This window comes from Ahaetulla prasina, chromosome 14 (assembly GCF_028640845.1).
Source record: "Ahaetulla prasina isolate Xishuangbanna chromosome 14, ASM2864084v1, whole genome shotgun sequence".
Lineage (NCBI taxonomy): Eukaryota > Metazoa > Chordata > Lepidosauria > Squamata > Colubridae > Ahaetulla > Ahaetulla prasina.
Window position 1 is genome coordinate 20,361,991 of NC_080552.1, and position 18,308 is coordinate 20,380,298.

General features: G+C 44.8%; 1 protein-coding gene across 5 annotated transcripts in view; it reads left to right on the forward strand.

The window, feature by feature from the left end:
- TNRC18 (trinucleotide repeat containing 18) overlaps positions 1 to 18,308 on the forward strand; it is an 83,483-nt gene that overhangs the window by 55,656 nt on the left and 9,519 nt on the right. For all 5 annotated transcript variants that reach the window (XM_058157906.1, XM_058157908.1, XM_058157907.1 and 2 more), the window contains 9 exons: positions 6,720 to 6,962; positions 9,381 to 9,811; positions 10,668 to 10,853; positions 11,548 to 11,689; positions 12,401 to 12,518; positions 13,580 to 13,655; positions 15,224 to 15,332; positions 17,064 to 17,180; positions 18,044 to 18,199. In XM_058157906.1, the coding sequence (XP_058013889.1) occupies positions 6,720 to 6,962; positions 9,381 to 9,811; positions 10,668 to 10,853; positions 11,548 to 11,689; positions 12,401 to 12,518; positions 13,580 to 13,655; positions 15,224 to 15,332; positions 17,064 to 17,180; positions 18,044 to 18,199 (1,578 nt within the window). The remainder of the gene's footprint in view (positions 1 to 6,719; positions 6,963 to 9,380; positions 9,812 to 10,667; positions 10,854 to 11,547; positions 11,690 to 12,400; positions 12,519 to 13,579; positions 13,656 to 15,223; positions 15,333 to 17,063; positions 17,181 to 18,043; positions 18,200 to 18,308) is intronic.

Sequence of the window (18,308 nt, forward strand, 5' to 3'; positions counted from 1 at the left end):
AGCTTATAACACAAAACCCAACCCCCCCCAACCCCGAATGTCTAGGTCTGAGTGTGAATGGGAAGGAGAAGGAGGAGGAGGAGGAAGGGGAGGGGGTGTTGATTGGCCATTTGAAATGGTGCTGTGGATGCGCAACGCGTTGGTGCCATAGAAGAAGTTTTTTTGGGTAGCTTTATGATTGATCGCTAGTCTTTACTTTTGCCAACAAATCTGCTCGTGTCACACAACCGTTTTGTTCCTGGCCAGTGCTCTCCAGAGCATTCCAGTCTCTTCCCCGCCCCCCGCACACACTTAACACTTTTTTCTATTTCTTTCCTTTTCTTTTTTCTTTTTATTAAAAAAAGAGAAACGTCATTTCTTGTTGCCATTGCTGTTGTTATATGTGGCTTATATATATATATATATTTCCCCCCCACCCTTTTCCAAATTTACTTTTGGCATGTGTTAGAGGGCATGGGAGAGGAACTGTGTAAATTAGAATATCTGTTTGTGTGGGTGTGCCCCTCCTCCCCCCCCCCGATCCTCCCTACCCCCCCCCCCAAGATGTTTGTACTACAATTTTGGTACCAAGTTTTTTATTAAAAATATCCAGTTTGTTTTTAACTAAACCCGTCTGCCTTGTCTCTCTTGCTGTGTCTCTTCAGGTAGCTTGATGCTTCACTCCATCTCGCTGTCTCACCTCCTTCCCAAAAAATTTTTTTAGGGGAAAACAAAAAAAACAAAAAACAAAAAAGCAATTAACAAAATTGTGATGCGTTTTCCTATTATTCAAATATCCCTGGCTTCAGTTCTCTACTTTGCAGGAGGAAACAGACAAACAAATCTTAGCAGCTGATCTCACCTTTCCTTTAAAACCAAAGCGCAGCTTCGTAGGTTGTGCGCAAATTATTGTAGGGTGGGTTGGGCCGTTTTGTCCCTTGTATACATATTGTTGCATTTTCATATATATATATATATATTATTTTTTTACAAATGGCTTTTTTATTTTGCCAAACACACACATACACACACACAACCCCACGCCCACCTCATTACGCTTAGAAACCTTGATGGCTTTCAATTCCATCCATGAAACGCCCGTGTCTTGGTCACTTCCAAATGAGGGTCTAAGAAAAGGGTCCAGCTCTATTTTCATCTCTCCTCTCGATTAATTCAACTTGAAAAGAAATGATGATTTCAGACAACCAGCTTACGAAGATCAAAAGCGATGACTTAAAACGGGATGTAATATTACAGGGAGAATATATCTGCCGAATATAGCTCCGCAGTGGTGACAGGAAGGGCATCCGGCCAGTAAACACTCAACTCCATTCAGTTGCCCAAATTCCACCCCCCGCAAGGGATTATGGGGGTTGTTAAAAGATGATGATGATGAAGAAGAAGAATGCAATTCTTTCCTTTTTTTTCTTTTGCTAGATCTGGTCTTCAGGTTTGGTGAAGCCGAGAAAGGAAGCCATGTTGCTAAAACGGTCCCAGTGGGCCACATCTCGCCATCCTCCTACCCAACTTCCTTTTAACCGCTTTGATCATAATAGAAAAGATGAAATGAGGTTTCCTTAGGCTTAAGACAGGCTGAGCTTTGTTCTCCTATCTGTAGGCTAACAAAGAGATGGGCTCCTATCAGCTACGCATCCTATCCACGTTGTGGTCAAAACTTGACCTTCCTTGTAGCCTCTTTTTGCTCTCTTCCCTTTTACTAAATGTGGGCACTTTGGTTGGTTACGGTAAATGGAGGCATGTAGTAGTAATTAAAATAATCCCCCCCCCCAAATTGAATTATCTCCAATCTGGAACTCAACAACTCCTGATTTGATAGACCTAACCTTGGTGTTTTCTTGGCAGCTCTGTGTTACTCTTTGCATTCTTCAAGAATGTGATTTTTTGGACATTATCATCCTTATTACTACTAATTTTTACTGTTTGAAGAGATCCTTATGGGGGAGTGTAGCTCTGTTAAGGCTTGGAAACCAAGAGTCTCTTCATGTTGAGTAGACCAACCATGATAAGATCTCCTGGATTTTTGTTAACCGTTCGATCAGTTGCTCTTTGTCTAAATGGACAAAGTAATCCTTGGAGAACGTCTCCAATGGAAGCAATAAATAAACGAAACTAAATAAAGTCCAGAAGCTCTTTTCTTCAAGAAAAGGATTGACGGAGAGAAAAGGTTAGATCTCAACGAAAGCCTTCCTAGACTTGACTGACTGACTGATTGATTGATTTTGAATTTATTGGCTGCCCAACTCCTGACTAACTTCCTTTTAAAGACTGGAACACGATGTAGGCTTAGCTCGAATACAAACCCCATTGCATTCTATGGGATTGCTTTCTAAGTAACTGGGACATCTGAACTCTGCGATGCTATTATTTTGACTCTTGAAGCCCCAAAATTGAGTGTATGTATACGTGTGTGCAGATAGACACACGCACACCCCCCCCAAATGCACGCACACACACACACTCCTAAGGATGCTATGTTTGCCTTTTTGACCTCATTTGGATAGCACTTCCCTTTTTGTTTGGACATCTTCAAATTTTGTTTCCTTTTGAGCATCAACCCATTTCACCTTGCAAATTAGGGTCGGCGAGAGCCAAACCAATGAAATTTTTTTTCCAATCCAGATCTGCACAAAGGGGTTTGGCCTGTGGGAGGGGGCGGAATGGGAGGGAGGGAGGGTGGAAGACATTGAATCTTTTTTGACCCCCCCCAAATCTTTTTTGTCCCCCAAAAAGAAAAAAAGTCTGCAGGAATATATATATATATTTACGTGTTTTCTTTGGAGGTTTGTTTTAAGGGATATTTGTGTAATAGCTTTGCTAATGCCTTTCCCCGATTTTACTAAAACCATTAATAACCTCAGCTTTTCAAGCTTGCTTTCGCTCTTCTTGCAGCCGCTTGACCCAATCTTTCACCCCCCCCGGTCCCTTCTCATGATGCTTTGAGTGTTCTCTGTCGCTCTCTTACATTTGCTCTCCGGCCTCCGCAGCTCAGCGAGAAAAAAAAATAAAATCCCTGAGCCTTATCATGTAGGTAGGCAAAATTAGCTTTCCTCTCTTTCTCTCTTCTGTAAAGACTTTGGCCATTTGATGGAACAGGGGTCTCCTCCTTCCAAATGCTGGAGTTCCACCCGGGGTTTGAAGGACCACAAGAGGAGGGTGGGACATTGGAGAAGACATTTCGACGTCCTTTCCGGGAGTTTCAAATGATGGTGGGGGGGAACCAAGGGATGGCAAGAAGTTTGGGAGCGTTCATCAACAAAACTGGGATCCATCCATGGTACTTTCTTCTTCATCTTCCCAACCTAAATTGGGGGAATTCTGAGATGGGAGAAGTTGGAAGTTGGGTAGTCTCCCATTGTTCCTCCCATTCCACTTTTGGAACTCCTGAACAGGAACGGCCGTTGGCTCTCGACTGCAGAAGGGTGTTTGCGGTTCCTGCTACCTACATGACAGACGGTTTACATTGCAAGCTTAAAACGGCCATGCACATTATTTTGTACATTAGTATTAAGAGCCGTGGTGGCGCAGTGGTGAGAAGGCAGTATTGCAGTCTTCTTCTGCCGGCTGCCAGCAGTTCAAACAGTTCGATCCTGACCAGCTCAAGGTCGACTCAGCCTTCCATCCTTCCGAGGTGGGTAAAATGAGGACCCAGATCGTTGGGGGTGATAGGCTGACTCTGTAAACCGCTTAGAGAAGGCTTGTAAAGTACCGTGAAGCGGTATAGAAGTCTAAGTGCTATTGCTGTTTTCTGGCAAAACACGCTATAATTTTTCCCCCCTTCCGATTCTCTCTCTCTCTCTCTCTCTTTTTTTTTTTCTGGAGAAGGCTATTTGCAAACTTGTCCCATTCCCCCCACCCCACCCCTTGCAAAGTTCTCTAGAATGGATCCGAGAAGAAGAGACCCCCCATCCTCCAGAATATTTAATGATCCTTAAAAAAACAAAACAAGGTGTAATCCTGAGGATAAGTAGCAGGGATCGAGTAAACCCTCTTCTGGCGTCAGCGCTTTGAAAAATAGCACCTGAGAAAAAGCCACGCAAATAAATGTCTTTGCTTTTTTGCAAAACTCCTCTCCAATTCTGCACTAAAGGTAAACAGTTGAGAATTTGAACAGGCCGAGGCGAACCAGATGTGGAGGTCAACAGCTGTTCTCAAACCTGCCTGCCTCTAAGCTTTCTAGGTTTGTTTGCAACATTTATGATAACTGTGCTGTGTTTGGTCTCATGTATAAGTGTTAAATATATATATGCGTATATATTTAACGATGCCGAATTAATCTTTGATGTGCTTTTTTTGCTACCTGCTATTCTGTCATTCCTGAGCCACGCTTTCCCCCCCAGTCATCTTGTTGCCTTATGTAGTAATTTAACAAATGTCTGTCTGCTGTTTAACCAAAGTATTATTTTCCTCATTTTTTTTTGTTTTACTGCTGAGTTTTGAAGTCTGAATTGAAAGTACCGCAAGAAAATCTGACCTCCTGTACCAACCAAGGCAATTTATTCCATCTATGGCTACCTGTAACAGATTGCATGCCAAACTACCTTGCTGGAATCTTGATCCCAGTCCGAGTTTTCAATCCTTTAAGCCAATAGGTCACTAGTCCTCACGGGTTAAGGGTGAGAAATCATTCATTTCTGGCTCAGAGGGAAATTTCGGCAGTCAATCTCTCTTCTGATGAAACCAAAAATGGCTTGTGTGAACGATGCGACTCCAATCAGGAAAAAGGCATAGCTAATTTTGGGTTTTTTTTCCTGGATGGGTCCCTCTCCAACGGAAAAAAAATACGATGGCTGCACAAATCTTAACTGCCAAGAAAGAATTGTTGCATGTGATTTATGAATGTCTGGGTATTTTTTTTTAATGCCCGTTCTTTAATTTAAAAAAAAAAATGCATTTGTGTAACTTAGCAAAAGACGCCCTAGAGAGAGAAGAGAAGATGTTCAAATGTGCAGCCCGAATGCATTCCTTTAATTCAATGCATAGAGCTGTAAACTGACCCAAATACATTTATGGAAATGTTAGCCGTGTCTTTTTTTAAAAATGCAATAAATATTATGCTGCAGATACAAAGGGCTGGGAAAATCCGGCAGATCTGGAAGCTCAGTTTCATTGTGTTGCCTAAAGCTGATGTACTGTGGTGTATTTTGCTAGTAGTGTTAAAATTCCCCTAGCTCAGAATAGCTAATTCCTGTTACTAAGAAAAAAGAGTATTTGTAGCACAGGGTTGAACTGTGGGGTTCCTTCGTGCTCTCTGAGCTTGGTGGTTTTCTTGCAGACAGTTCATTACTCAACTGGGTACCAGTACAGTAAACCAGAGCCTAATCAAGTAACCATCCAGGACTCCCTTGCCTAGGATAAGCAAGCCCTCCTCCCTTCTAGCACTGATGATGTTACCTAGTTGGGTAATGAACCCCAAAATTGTTTGCCATCGTCCCGATTAGGTATGACATTATTTCAATCCCTCTGCTGTGGAATTTCACTTTCCTGTTGGATTCTGGCTAATTTTTTGGTAAGCCGTTATTCATAAATGTCATCCCCTTCTTGGTTAGTTTGGTTCAGGATTAACCACATTTTGAAATGGGTTAAGTAGTTTTGAAGCTGGTGCCCATAGTTGCTCCAATGAGATAAAACAGGAAGTGTTATTACTGTAATGAAAGATTTCCCCGCTGTTTTGTGTATGTGTGGTGTGTGGTGGTGTTATTGTTGTTGTTGGCTGTCCAAAGAGAGGAGGCAAAAGTTTCCAAGAGCGTATGTTGACTACTGACTTGGGGATTATGGGACTTGAAGTCCAGAATACCAAAGAGGTCCCAGTTTGGAGAAGATGATCCTAGATTATCTCTGGCTTAAAAAAAAAAAAAAGAAGATTCTGTGTTTTTCACAGAAAACCATTCGTCTCTGTTGGGAAACAAATATCTATATTTCGAAAGTTGAGTTTGGTATCCATTGCATCATTTGGCATTTTGTTCCTCATTTTTCCCCCCTCCCTACTCTTTGTAGCCAGTAGCAATAACCTGGTGGGTAGACACCAAATTTTATTTCAGGGACATTTTCTGGAGACCTCTTTGTCTTAAGGTTTCCTTAGGTCCAAAGGACTTCTCTCCTCTTTTTTGCCACTGTCCAGAAGTAGGCCTTTACGTTCTAGTCTTCTAAAACAGGGCTCTCCAACCTTGGCAACTTTAAGACTTGTGGACTTCAACTCCCAGAGTTCTGGGAGTTCAACTCTGGGAGTTGGAAGTCCACAAGTCTTAAAGTTGCCAAGGTTGGAGACCCCTGTTCTAAAAAGCAAAGCAGAGATGTCCCCAGTGGAGAACTTCTCAATAAGAACTGCTTTTCTGCAACCTTGGAAGAAGACTGTTCTGTGCCTAACAAGCCTTTGTAGAATTGTGTTCTTGAGAACTGAGATAGCCTCCAACTCAGATGGAAAGATCTTACCTGGTTTTGAGGTCCCAGTGATAGGTGAACAGCTTTTGTTGCAATGGATCCCTGGGAAGGAAGGGGAAATTGAAGGAGGTCTTCTTTGTTCCCATCGTCTTTTGCGTGACCTCTCCTTCTGCTGGGAATCTCCTCGTGGCAGGACTTGGAGTCTGAAGTGCCAAAATTATGAGCCTTCGGTAGTCAGAAAGGGATGCATGGAAGAGTCTGGAGATCCACCGGGGTGAAAGACGGTCCAATTTGAAACCTGGTTGCAGGTTTATGAGAGTTTCTCATTTTGTCACCTTCAGATTCTAGCTCGGAAGAAGAGGAGGAGGAGGAAGAAGAAGATGACGATGAAGAAATGGAAGACTACGGGGCAGTGGTCAATGAAAGGCTTACCCCATCAGCTTTGGATGAAAGTGGCTTGGGACTGCTGGCCAGGTTTGCAGCGAGCGCCATCCCAAGTCCCATCATTGTGCCTTCGGTGTCCCTCGTCCAACTGGAAGCCAAACAGAAAGCCAAGAAGAAGGAAGAAAGACAAAGCCTGCTGGGTATGTTGGCCATTGTGCAGTGGGAGATGACCTGATTGGTGTAGTAGGGTTAGTTGAGGATGGAAATGGTTCTGACCTAGGTTTCCTTAGAAACCATAAAGCACAATTTTCGTCCCGGCAAACCTCTTTAATTCAAATGGCTGTGAATTATTGTCATTCCCAGTCCGAAAGGCTTCTCAAACAGACTTTCAGGGGAGTGTTTACAAACACCCACCTCATCTCCCTTGGAATGCTGCCAGAGAACTAATTGCCACACGCAGGGCAAAGCGAAACTTAGCACAGAGTCAAACAGAGCTTTTCCAGAGCTTTGACTGACCAGACGAACTAACTGCTTCCTGCAAAAGCTCATGTCCCGTTCGCTTCTCTTTTATGTCTTACGGGAGGGGCCAATCACCTCCAAGCCTTACTCCCAAGTCGACCCTGTTTTCTTTATTGTTCCTGTCTTCTGGCAGCTCTGCACATGCGCACACTGGGAACAGGCTCATGCTGTTCTTCTGCCTCACTGATGTCAAGACTCCGGAGGCAGCAAAGAACTACCAGATGGCCTCGGACCCTTCTCTGCCTCTGATGCAGAGCCCTCATCCAAAGCTTCCCCTGACTCCAGGATTGGTCCACGTTCCTCCCCAAATTCCTCACTGTCTAAATCTGCTGCCAGCTCTGCTGGCCACTGGCAGGCCACGACAGAAATGTTGGTGGCATCTATGCCTCAATTAGATTTTCAATAATCAAAGATTGAAGAAATGGAGTTGCACCAGATACGCCACCATTCAAACTGTCTACCTACTTTGGGGCAAGACTAATCTTAAGCCCAGACCAAGACCAAAGGATGGATGTCCACCTCCCTGCACTGATGTTCAGAAAACCATAGACTTTCCCACCCATGGATGCCAATCCCAGCTTTGATAGCTCTTTGTACCCTTAAACCATGAGCGCCCATAATCCTGCAAGCACCCATATTTCTAGCTCATCTCCCATCCAAGCGCTCAACCAGACCAGTCCTGCTTAGCTTCTGAGATCAGTTTAAGTAAGGAGTCTTGAGAATGGGGCTCTCTGGTGAGAATGAAGAGAAGGAGGTGATTTTCTTTGTTCATCTAATCGAGCTGGGGGAAAAAATCCAACTATGGCTGAAATACTTTCACTGCTTCAAATTAAATCAGAAGAGTTTCAATCAACTCCATTAATTAATCTGGAGTTTGCATATTTCGACCAGGGAGGGACCCAAACAATTCACTCCTGAGAATATCTGCAGAAATCTCTCTGGTTCTCCCCCAGCCCCACCATTTTGCCCCTCCCCTGGGTCTTGCTAATGTGAATAATTAAAATGTCAGTTTTTAATCCCTTTGTGCTTCTCCAGTAGCAAAACTGCCCTGAAGGCAGCAGCATCCTTCCAAGTTAGATAGATTTGATCTAAATCACCACAGGCTACTTAATGCAAGATAACTGTACCCTAAGACTGTTTCTTCCTCCTCCTCCTCCTCTTCTTCTTCTTTTTCTTCTTTTTCTTCCCCCTCCTCCTCCTCCTCCTCCTCCTCCTCCTCCTCCTCCTCCTCCTCCTCCTCCTCCTCCTCCTCCTCCTCCTCCTCCTCCTCCTCCTCCTCCTCCTCCTCCTCCTTCTTCTTCTTCTTCTTCTTCTTCTTCTTCTTCTTCTTCTTCTTCTTCTTCTTCTTCTTCTTCTTCTTCTTCTTCTCCTCCTCCTCCTCCTCCTCCTCCTCCTCCTCCTCCGCAAACCCCACTCTCTTCTAGCACTGATCATGTTCTCTAGCTTCCTCCTTCCTCCTCCTCCTCCTCCTCTAATTGATTTTGGAATGGGAGGGGCTGTTTTCCACAGGAAAACAGATGACTTGACGCCTGCAGTCCTTTTCCCCAAATCAATCCTTTGAAAAGAGAGCAATCTCCCCCCACTCTTCCTTCTCCTAGCTCCCTCCCAGAATTCCCAACAGTCCCATGGAAGCTGTAGTCTGGACACTTTTGGAAAGGAAGTAAAGTATGTGCTTTGGAAGAGAAGGGGAAGGCCGGGGTGATAAAGCAGGGGGTTTCCCAAGAGCTGCAACTATGGAGGGAGAGGGTTTCAGGGATCGGGAGGGGATTTCCGTGGGTTTGTGTCCTCCCAGTGGCTGGGGAAACTGAGGCACAGCCAAACCTTCCGAAAGGAAGATGGGGGAAAATCCTTAACTCACACGTCCGATTCTTAACACTTTCTGCTCTTCGTAGCGAATTTTTAAAAGCGTCTTGAAGTTGCCATCGCCCGCCTAAATCCAAAATCCATTTCTTTTCTTTTCTTTTCTTTTCTTTTTTGCAATTTTGAGACATGGAAACCAGTAGCTGAATCCTCCCAACTTCATCCTGGACAATATTTTACAGGGTGGTTCCTCTGGCTGACAGATCCTTTTTTTAAAAAAAAAAATATTCCTCCTCTAGGGACCGAGTTTGAATATACGGACTCTGAAAGCGACGTGAAGATCCGGAAGAAATCTCCAGCGGGTTTGCTCCACGGGAAGAAAGGATCACTAGATCAAGGTCCATCTGCGAGCACCCTGGAGACCTCCACGGGCAACACTTTGGACAAGACCAAGATGGCGCCAGAGAAGAGCCGGAAGCTGAAGAAATTCAGGTCACCCAAAGACCTGAGTTTCGAATTCGGGCTGGAGGTCAATGACGACGATCCTTGGAATCGGCGACGGAGCGAACGGATCTTCCTTCACGATGCGACCACTTCAGCTGGCTTGGCCTCCACCGCCCCGGCCAGCTCAATTCCGGTTTCCAAAAATGGACGTTGCCTGAAGGGAGGGAGCCTTTTGAGCCCCAAGAAGGAGGGGAACAAGGGGAAGGAGAGGAAAGAGCTGAGCAAGGTAGGAACTGGGGTGTGGGGGGAGGGTGTGAGAGGACTGTTGGAAGGAGGAGGGGATTTCTGGCCATTTGGACCATTTGGACTTGTGTTCTTTTACTTTGAAAAAAGATGAGCCCAAATGGGAAGCATTTAAAAATAATCATAAGGCAGGAAAAATTAAAAGAACATTTTTTTCCCCATGAAAGACCAAGTTAGAGACATATGGTCATGGATGGAGCAAAAATCCTTCCTTCCTTCCTTCCTTCCTTCCTTCTTTCCTTCCTTTTCTTTCTCTCCTTTCTTTCTTTCCTTCTCTCTCTCTTTCTCTCATTCCTTCCTTCTTCCTTCCTTTCCCTCCCTTCCCTTTTTCTTTCTTCTTTTTCTTTCTTTCTGTCTCTCTCTTTCTCTCCTTCCTTTCTCTTTCTCTTTCCCTTCCTTCTTTTTTCTTTCTTTCTTTCTTTCTTTCCTTCTCTCTCTCTTTCTCTCACTCCTTCCTTCCTTCCCCCTTCCTTCCTTCCCTTTTTCTTTCTCCTTTTTTTCTTTCTTTCCTTCTCTCTTTCTCTCACTCCTTCCTTCCCCCTTCCTTCCTTTTCTTTCTCCTTTTTTTCTTTCTTTCCTTCTCTCTCTCTTTCTCTGTCTCCTTCCTTCCTTCTTCCTTCCTTCTTTTCCCTTCCTTCCCTTTTTCTTTCTCTCTTCTTTTTCTTTCCTTTTCCTTCCTTCCTTCCTTCCTTCCTTCCTTCCTTCCTTCCTTCCTTCCTTCCTTCCTTCCTTCCTTCCTTCTCCTTCGCCTTCCTCTTCCTCTTCCTCTCTCTCTCTTCCTCTCTCTCCAAGCCAACAGTCTGTTACCATCTCTGTATCTTTCTCCTTTTGTCTTGCAGAAGAAGAAAAATAAAGAAGGGGCCATCTGCTCTTCCGCTGGCTCACCCTCCTCTTCCTCTTCCTCTTTGCTTTCTCCTCTGGGCATGGCCAGCTCCCTGCCGGATCTGCGTGCCAGCTTGGCCAGCTCTTTGTCCTCCAACAAGAAGAACAAGGGCAAAGCTAAGACTAAAGAGGTCAAGAAGGAGGTGAGAATCAGAGCAAGCAAGAAAAGGGGCCTCACCCTATTTCTGCCCTCCCCAATGAAGCAGGAAACTCCATCCTCTGGAGTCCATTTAATCTCACGCCAACTGCTTCAGTGACTCCATCCAGCCACCTCGTTCTCTGCTGTCCCCTTCTTCTTCTTTTGCCTTCCATTGTTCCCAGCATTAAGCTCTTCTCCAGGGAGTCCTTCCTTCTCATTAGGTGGCCAAAAGATTTGAGTTTCCTCTTCAGGATCTGGCCTTCTAAAGAGCAGTCAGGGTTGATCTCCTCTAGGACTGACCGGTTGGATCCCCTTGCAGTCCAAGGGATGCGCAGGAGTCTCCTCCAGCACCAGAGTCCAAAGGCTCTTTGGACGCTCAGCCTTTCTTATAGTCCAACTTTCACATCCATCCATTGCAACTGGGAACACCAGAGCCTTGCTGACTGTATGCACTTTTGTTGGCAAGGTGATGTCTCTGCTTTCCTAACAATTGCTTTTCGCTGTTAGGGGTCATTTGGAAGACCTCACTCCAAATATTTGGGTATATCGATAACGGGGAGCAGAAAGAAAGGACGGAAGGAGAAAGGAGCTTAGCTACCCTCTCCTGTGGGCCCTAGAAGGAGGCTGAGGCTTTGGTTCTACTCGGTTGATGGATTTCAAAGCGCGCAAGTAGAATAATAAATCTGGTTTCATTGTAGACCCGAGGGAAAGGAGGAGCCGTGAGCAAACTTATGGAAAGCATGGCTGCTGAGGAAGATTTCGAACCCAACCAGGACAGCAGCTTCTCCGAGGATGAGAACATACCCTTGAACCTCCTTCTGGAAAGACCCCTGACTCCAGGTGGGTAGATGTGATGGTGTGTGAGAAAGACCTTGGCGGAGGAGAGGGAAGAAACATGGTGTTGTGACCCAGGCCAAGTAGGGAGTAGTAAACTCAATCAGTTCAAAAACAGACTATATTAGAACAGCTGAGAATTAACTCATTCTCAGCGTCGTCCAAACTAAATCAAAGCAAATTCTTGCTAACACAATTCTTCAGTCTTGTCACCAACCTTGGTCTAATTAGGCAAACTGCCAAAGGCTTTTCTTGGCAAAAGTTCAAAAACAGAAGACGCCGACAAGAAATAAATGCAGCAAGACAAGGAGCAAGGCTATCAATGTTGTTTTCCGGCAAAGAGCCCAAACTCCAACACTGGAAGTTTTTAAGAAGATGTTGGAGAACCGTTTGTCTGAAGTGGTGTAGGGTTTCCTGCCTAAGCAGGGGGTTAGACTAGAAGACCTCCAAGGTCCCTTCCAACTCTTCTATTCTATTCTATTCTATTCTATTCTATTCTATTCTATTCTATTCTATTCTATTCTATTCTATTCTAAATAAAAAAGAGGAGAACATAATCCTGAATCACCTCCTGGAAAGGCCCATAACTTCAGGTGGATAGATATGAGAAAGACCTTGGGAGAAATAAGGGGGGAAGAAATTCCGCCTAGCAACAGTCAGATAACAGAGCGCATAGCCCATAGCAAGTCCACACTCTTAGCTCTGGTTCTCTTACAGCTCCTCGTTCTTGCATCATTGACAAAGATGAACTGAAGGATGGCTTGAAGGTCCTTATCCCAATGGATGACAAGTTACTCTACGCCGGGCACGTCAAGACTGTCCATTCTCCTGACATGTAAGCAAAGGAGCTTCTCCACCCTAGTTCCTGTGGGCCAGGGGTGGGTTCTACTTACCTCCACTAATGGTTCGCAATGAGAGCATGCACTGTGGCGTTTCTCGCGGCCAGCGGGCTCGCCACGAAAGGGTCTGGGCAGTCCCCGCGCCGGACAGAGTGAGAACGAAGACACGGAGTCCAATTCTCCTCGGGGTGAGCGAGCCCCGAGCTAGCTCGAGACAACCCTTTTATTAAGATTAGGGGTGGGTTACAGAAGGTAAGCAGGGGAGGTTATATATTAGCATATATTCAACATGTGAACACGTGACTGCAAGCACATCCACAAGCCTATGATTTTGGGAGAAAGCTCGTGATTCTTGGGAGGAGTTTTGCCATGAGGTGGCTCTTTGTTCTCTGCTTATTGCCTACGTGGTACAGTTGCATAGCAATCTACACAGGCTACAAGGATATCACTCCCACACGTGTCTAAGGCGTTCTACAGTTATACTATTCATGCTACACATAGCAAACAGAAATACATCTTGAAACATCCTGGCTCTGCTTGTTAACGAATCTCATATAATTGTGTGTTGGAGTAATTTCTTTTGAAGCTCTGTGAAGTGAGCCTTATCAGAGAAGGAATGTTCTGTGGCTATCTCAAAGGTGTTGATACATTTACAGGCAAACATCTTTGCAACCTTGGCATCAAACAGATTTCTGCTTACATGATAAAAATTAGCCAGACTTACCTATGCTGATATTTTTGCACATAAGCAATTTCTCAAAACTTGCTCATGCTTATATTTGCACATAAGTAATTTCATAAACAATTTCATAAAGGGGTTCATATGGCATAATATTCCAACAATGCACATGTGCAGATCATTCATGGTGATGTCTGGGCATGTGGGCAGAGCCTCCCGCCACTGTTGCTACCAGTTCGCAAGAACCGGACTGAACCGGGAGCAACCACCATTGCTGTGGGCCTACCCAAAGAGTCTTGGATGTTTTTTTTATTGGAAATAATTTTTTATTTTTTATTTATTTTGTGGGCTTTAAAAAGGCTGTTGTATTTATTTCAGATACCGGGTTGTTGTAGAAGGCGAGCGAGGAAACAGGCCTCACATTTACTGTTTGGAACAGTTGCTGCAGGAAGCGGTAAGTTGGTTGTCTTCGTGGTTAATAGTACGTGGGAACGAACATGGGAGACAGGGGAAGAGATGCTGCTTAGGGAACGAGTAGATAAGAGATGGGAGAATCCACCGCTGAATAACGGGCGGAGGAAGAAACTTAGAAACGTAGAATGGAACTCTCCTAATTTACCAGATGATAAAATAGCTGTGGTGGTGCAGTGGTTAGAATGCAGTATTGCAGGCTGACTCTGCTCACTGCCTAGAGTTCGATCCTGACCGGTTCAAGGTGGACTCAGCCTTCCATCCTTCCGAGGTCGGTAAAATGAAGATCCAGATTGTTGGGGGCAATATGCTGACTTTGTAAATCGCTTAGAGAGAGGGCTGTCAAAGACTATGAAGTGGTGTCAGCCTGCCCCAGATCAGTGTTTGAGAAAATAAAAACCCAACTCCATCATGTTGAAGAAATTGGTAATTTATATCATACAAGTCTGGATGCAGTAAAAGCAAAGCTGGAACTGGAAGTGAATCAAAACCCCAGAGTCATATTCTCTCCTGAACCCTCCCCCTACTAGAGGTCAATACAGCAATAGTCCAATGTCTTCTTCCTCCTCAGCCACGTGTAGTTTCACTTCCGATATTCTCCCTCTGTCAATCTTCTGGATGGAATGTGGAGTCAGCAGCTGCCGTTACGCGCCAAAACAATTCAAACATCTATTTTAAAAAAGGCTTTTCCCCTCTCCCACACATGCAATGTCAGCCGATGCTGGGAACAGTGAAAACCTCCCCCCTCCTCCATAAAGCATGTAAGACATTCAGTAGAGCAAACTTTTAACAAGGTAATAAAACAGTCAGATAATCTAGTAGGAGAAATACACTAAATTAAAGCGGAGGCTGACAAGTGGTATATAAGTCTAAGTGCTATTGTCCTTGTTTTTTTCCTTCCTTTCCTTCTTTCTCTCCCTCCCTTTTCTTCCTGAGAAATATTCCCAACCACTTGTGTGAACTGGTATAAAGCCGTGATGGTGAACCTATGGCATGCACGCCAGAGGTGGCAGGCGGATCCCTCTATGTGGTCATGTGCTACTGTTCTGGTTTCCGCCAGCTGGCCTTCACATGCGCTGGAGCACTGGAAACTTAAAGACCAGCTGGCCAGTGCACATGCGCACACTGGCCACCTGCTCTGAGTTTCTAGTGCTCTGGTGCATGTGAAGACCAGCTGGCCGGCGGGCATGCGCATACCGGAAAGCCAAAAACCATGTGGCTAGCACGCACATGCACATTGGCCACCTGGTCTTTGTGTTTCCGGTGCTCCGGCGTGCGTGCACGTCCCGGTTTGGGCACTCAGTGCCGAAAAGATTCGCCATCACTGGTATAGAGTCTCCTGGTTGAGGAGGGGGTTGGACTAAAAGACTTCCAAGGTCTCTTCCAGCTCTCTTCGGATCAGTTGAATAGAACTCAAGCTTGTCTTCCTTACAGAATGTTCTCACGCGGATGGTGGCTGACGTAGTTCTCGGTACCTTGTTTACCGCTGTGATTGGCAATTCTCCCCAATTCTCTTCTAGTCTTCAACTCTTGACTCTTCTTCCCATTCAGATCATCGATGTGAAACCTCCTTCCGTGCGGTTCCTACCAGAAGGAGCACGAATAGCTGCCTATTGGAGCCAACAGTACCGCTGCCTCTACCCAGGGACAGTTGTCCGAGGTAAATCCACGCTGCCTCAATTCATTTCTGGGATAAGATGGAGGTAGAAACATGGAATGTAAGCAATGGTGGGATTCAAATAATTTAACCTAATGACTAGCTGGGTAAGCATGGCTCAGTGGTCATGTGACTGTGTGGGCTTGGCCAACTTGATGTCACTCACGTTGATGGGCACTTCGCCTTTGCTGTTACAATGTAATAAGGGTTAAGCAGAGAGGCAGTTTCTATAAGCAGGGCAGTAAAGATTAGGCTAGAAACACCACCAGAATGTTTCTTCCTGCCTTCCTTACAGGATTAGCCCTGTAAAGTGGAAAAAAACAAAATAAGATTTCTTCCAACAACCGGTTCTCCGAGCTGCTTAGAAAGTTAACAATCGGTTCTCCCGAATAGGTGCAAACTGGCTGAATCCCACCACTGAATGTAGGGTCCCAAAGGTGCTTTTTTTTTCAAAAGGCAACTGGACTTTTGTTTTGCCTTGAAGTCCAATTTCGCTTCTCATCCAAGACGTTTCTTCAGCTCAAGTCAGAACTTCAGTCAGAAGAAGTTTCGTGGATGAGACGTCTTCAAGGAAAAACAAAGTCCAGTTGAAACTGGACTTGGAAAAAAAGCAGTTTTGGGACAGCCATGACCTGGATGACTGAGAATCTGTTGTGGCATGCCAGCGGATCTGGCAGCAGAGTTGGACAGTGAGGAGGTTGGGGAGGAACATGGGCCAGTCCTGGAGTCTGGGGAAGGCTCGAACAAGGGCTCTGTGTCAGAGGCAGAGAGGGGGCCAGAGCCGTCTGAGAGTTATCAGCTGCCTTCGGAATCGGACATCAGTGAGGCAGACAAACAGCTGGAGCCTGTTCCCAGTGTGTGCATGGGCAGAGTTGCCAGACGAAGGGAACAGCTAAAGAACAAGGGTCGACTTGGGAGTAAGGCCACAGATGAACAATGAAGGGCCCCTCCCAGAGGGAATAAAAGAGAAGCAAAAAGGGAATGGAGTTTGCAGGAGACAATTAGTTCGCTTAATTGGTTCATGACTCTCCAAGACTCCTTGCCTAGTTTTTTTTTAAAAAAATAATTTTTATTAAACATTTTTCAAAAAACAAAAAAAGAATCTTTAAACAATAGTTTCTTTCCAACAATTTCGCAACGGTTAAACATTTCTTACTTGTCCATTTTTTCTCCCTTATTTCAATGAATCCTTTATACATACAAGTCTAATATTAATAAGATAACTTGATTAGAAAAGTCTTGGAATGGGAAGAAATGAATAAACGTACAAAGGAGATCCAAGAAAAAGAGGAAACAGAATATTATACAGTGTGGGAGAAATGGTACGAATGGCTAGAGGAGAGAGCTAAAAGGCAAGGAAAGATCAAATAAGGAAGATAGAGGAGTAGAAATGTAACAACAAATAAGAGGAAACAGAAAAAATGTAGTTTGTAGAAATGAAATTGAGTACGCTGTTATTTATATCTTTATATGTAAATAAAATAGTATTAGATTCCTTGCCTAGTTTTGAAGATATCGGCCTGGCAGCTGGTACTTCCTTGATGGAATTTGCTGCCCTCAGGTGTCTTTAAGAGATTGGAAAAATTAATATAAGCAAATATAGTTCTCTATCATTAATGTTCAGCAGGTTCCTAGTCAATTATGAGGAAACAAGAGGAGGAGAGGAAGGGTTCCTGGTCTCTCCAACGTTTTCCTCTTTCCTCCAGTTGCAATTCTTCCCTCTTTGGTCTACAGGTGTCCATGATCAAGAGGAAGATGGCAATTTGATCACTGTGGAATTTGACGATGGGGACACTGGGAGGATTCCTTTATCTCACATCCGGCTTCTCCCCCCTGATTACAAGATCCAATGTGAGTTGGTTTTTTTGCCACATCTCTGGAGAAATAGTCAACTTAGGTATCTCAAAATGAGGTGGGCTCCCAACTTCCTTCCTTCCTTCCTTTCCTTCCTTCCCACCCACAGTTTTAGATACAGATACTTTTTTTTTGGTTGAATTTATATCCCGCCCTTCTCCGAAGACTCAGGGCGGCTTACACTGTGTTAAGCAATAGTCTTCATCCATTTGTATATTATATACAAAGTCAACTTATTGCCCCCCAACAATCTGGGTCCTCATTTTACCTACCTTATAAAGGATGGAAGGTTGAGTCAACCTTGGGCCTGGTGGGACTCGAACCTGCAGTAATTGTAATTGCAGGCAACTGTGTTAATAACAGACTGCATTAGCCTGTTGAGCCACAAGAGGCCCTTCTTTTAATATTCTTTTAATATCCTTCCTTCCTTCCTTCCTTCCTTCCTTCCTTCCTTCCTTTCCTTCCTTCCCTCCCAGTTTTTAATACAGACACTTCTTTTAATATCCTTCCTTCCTTCCTTTCCTTCCTTCCCACCCACAGTTTTTAATAGATACTTCTTTTAATATCCTTCCTTCCTTCCTTCCTTCCTTCCTTCCTTCCCTTCCACAGTTTTTAATACAGACACTTCTTTTAATATCCTTCCTTCCTTCCTTCCTTCCTTCCTTCCTTCCTTCCTTCCTTCCCTCCCTCCCTCCCTCCCTTTCTCCCTCCCTTCCTTTTCTTCCTTTTGAAAGCCCAACTTCGGAGAAGCCAACAGGATGGAGATCCACTTCTCATTCTTCGGAAGTGTGTGTGTGTGTTTGTGTGTGTGTTTGTGTGTGGATTCAGCACCCACTCAATCTGGCAATTGATCCTCGCAGGTGCTGAGCCCTCTCCTGCCCTCCTGGTGCCCAGCATGCGACGTCGCAGCCGTAAATCCAGTAAGGACATGGGCGAAGGCAATGGGGCGGAATCAGAGGAACCCGAAGCCAAAGGCAAAGGGCGTGGAAGGAAGCCCAGTAAAAAACAGAAAACAGGTACAGCTTGCCCATCTCTGTTGAGGGGAGGCGGGGGGGGGGGGGCAGCCGAAGCCATTTGGAGCATACATTCTGGTAGTGCATTCCAGGCATTAACAACTTTGTTGCT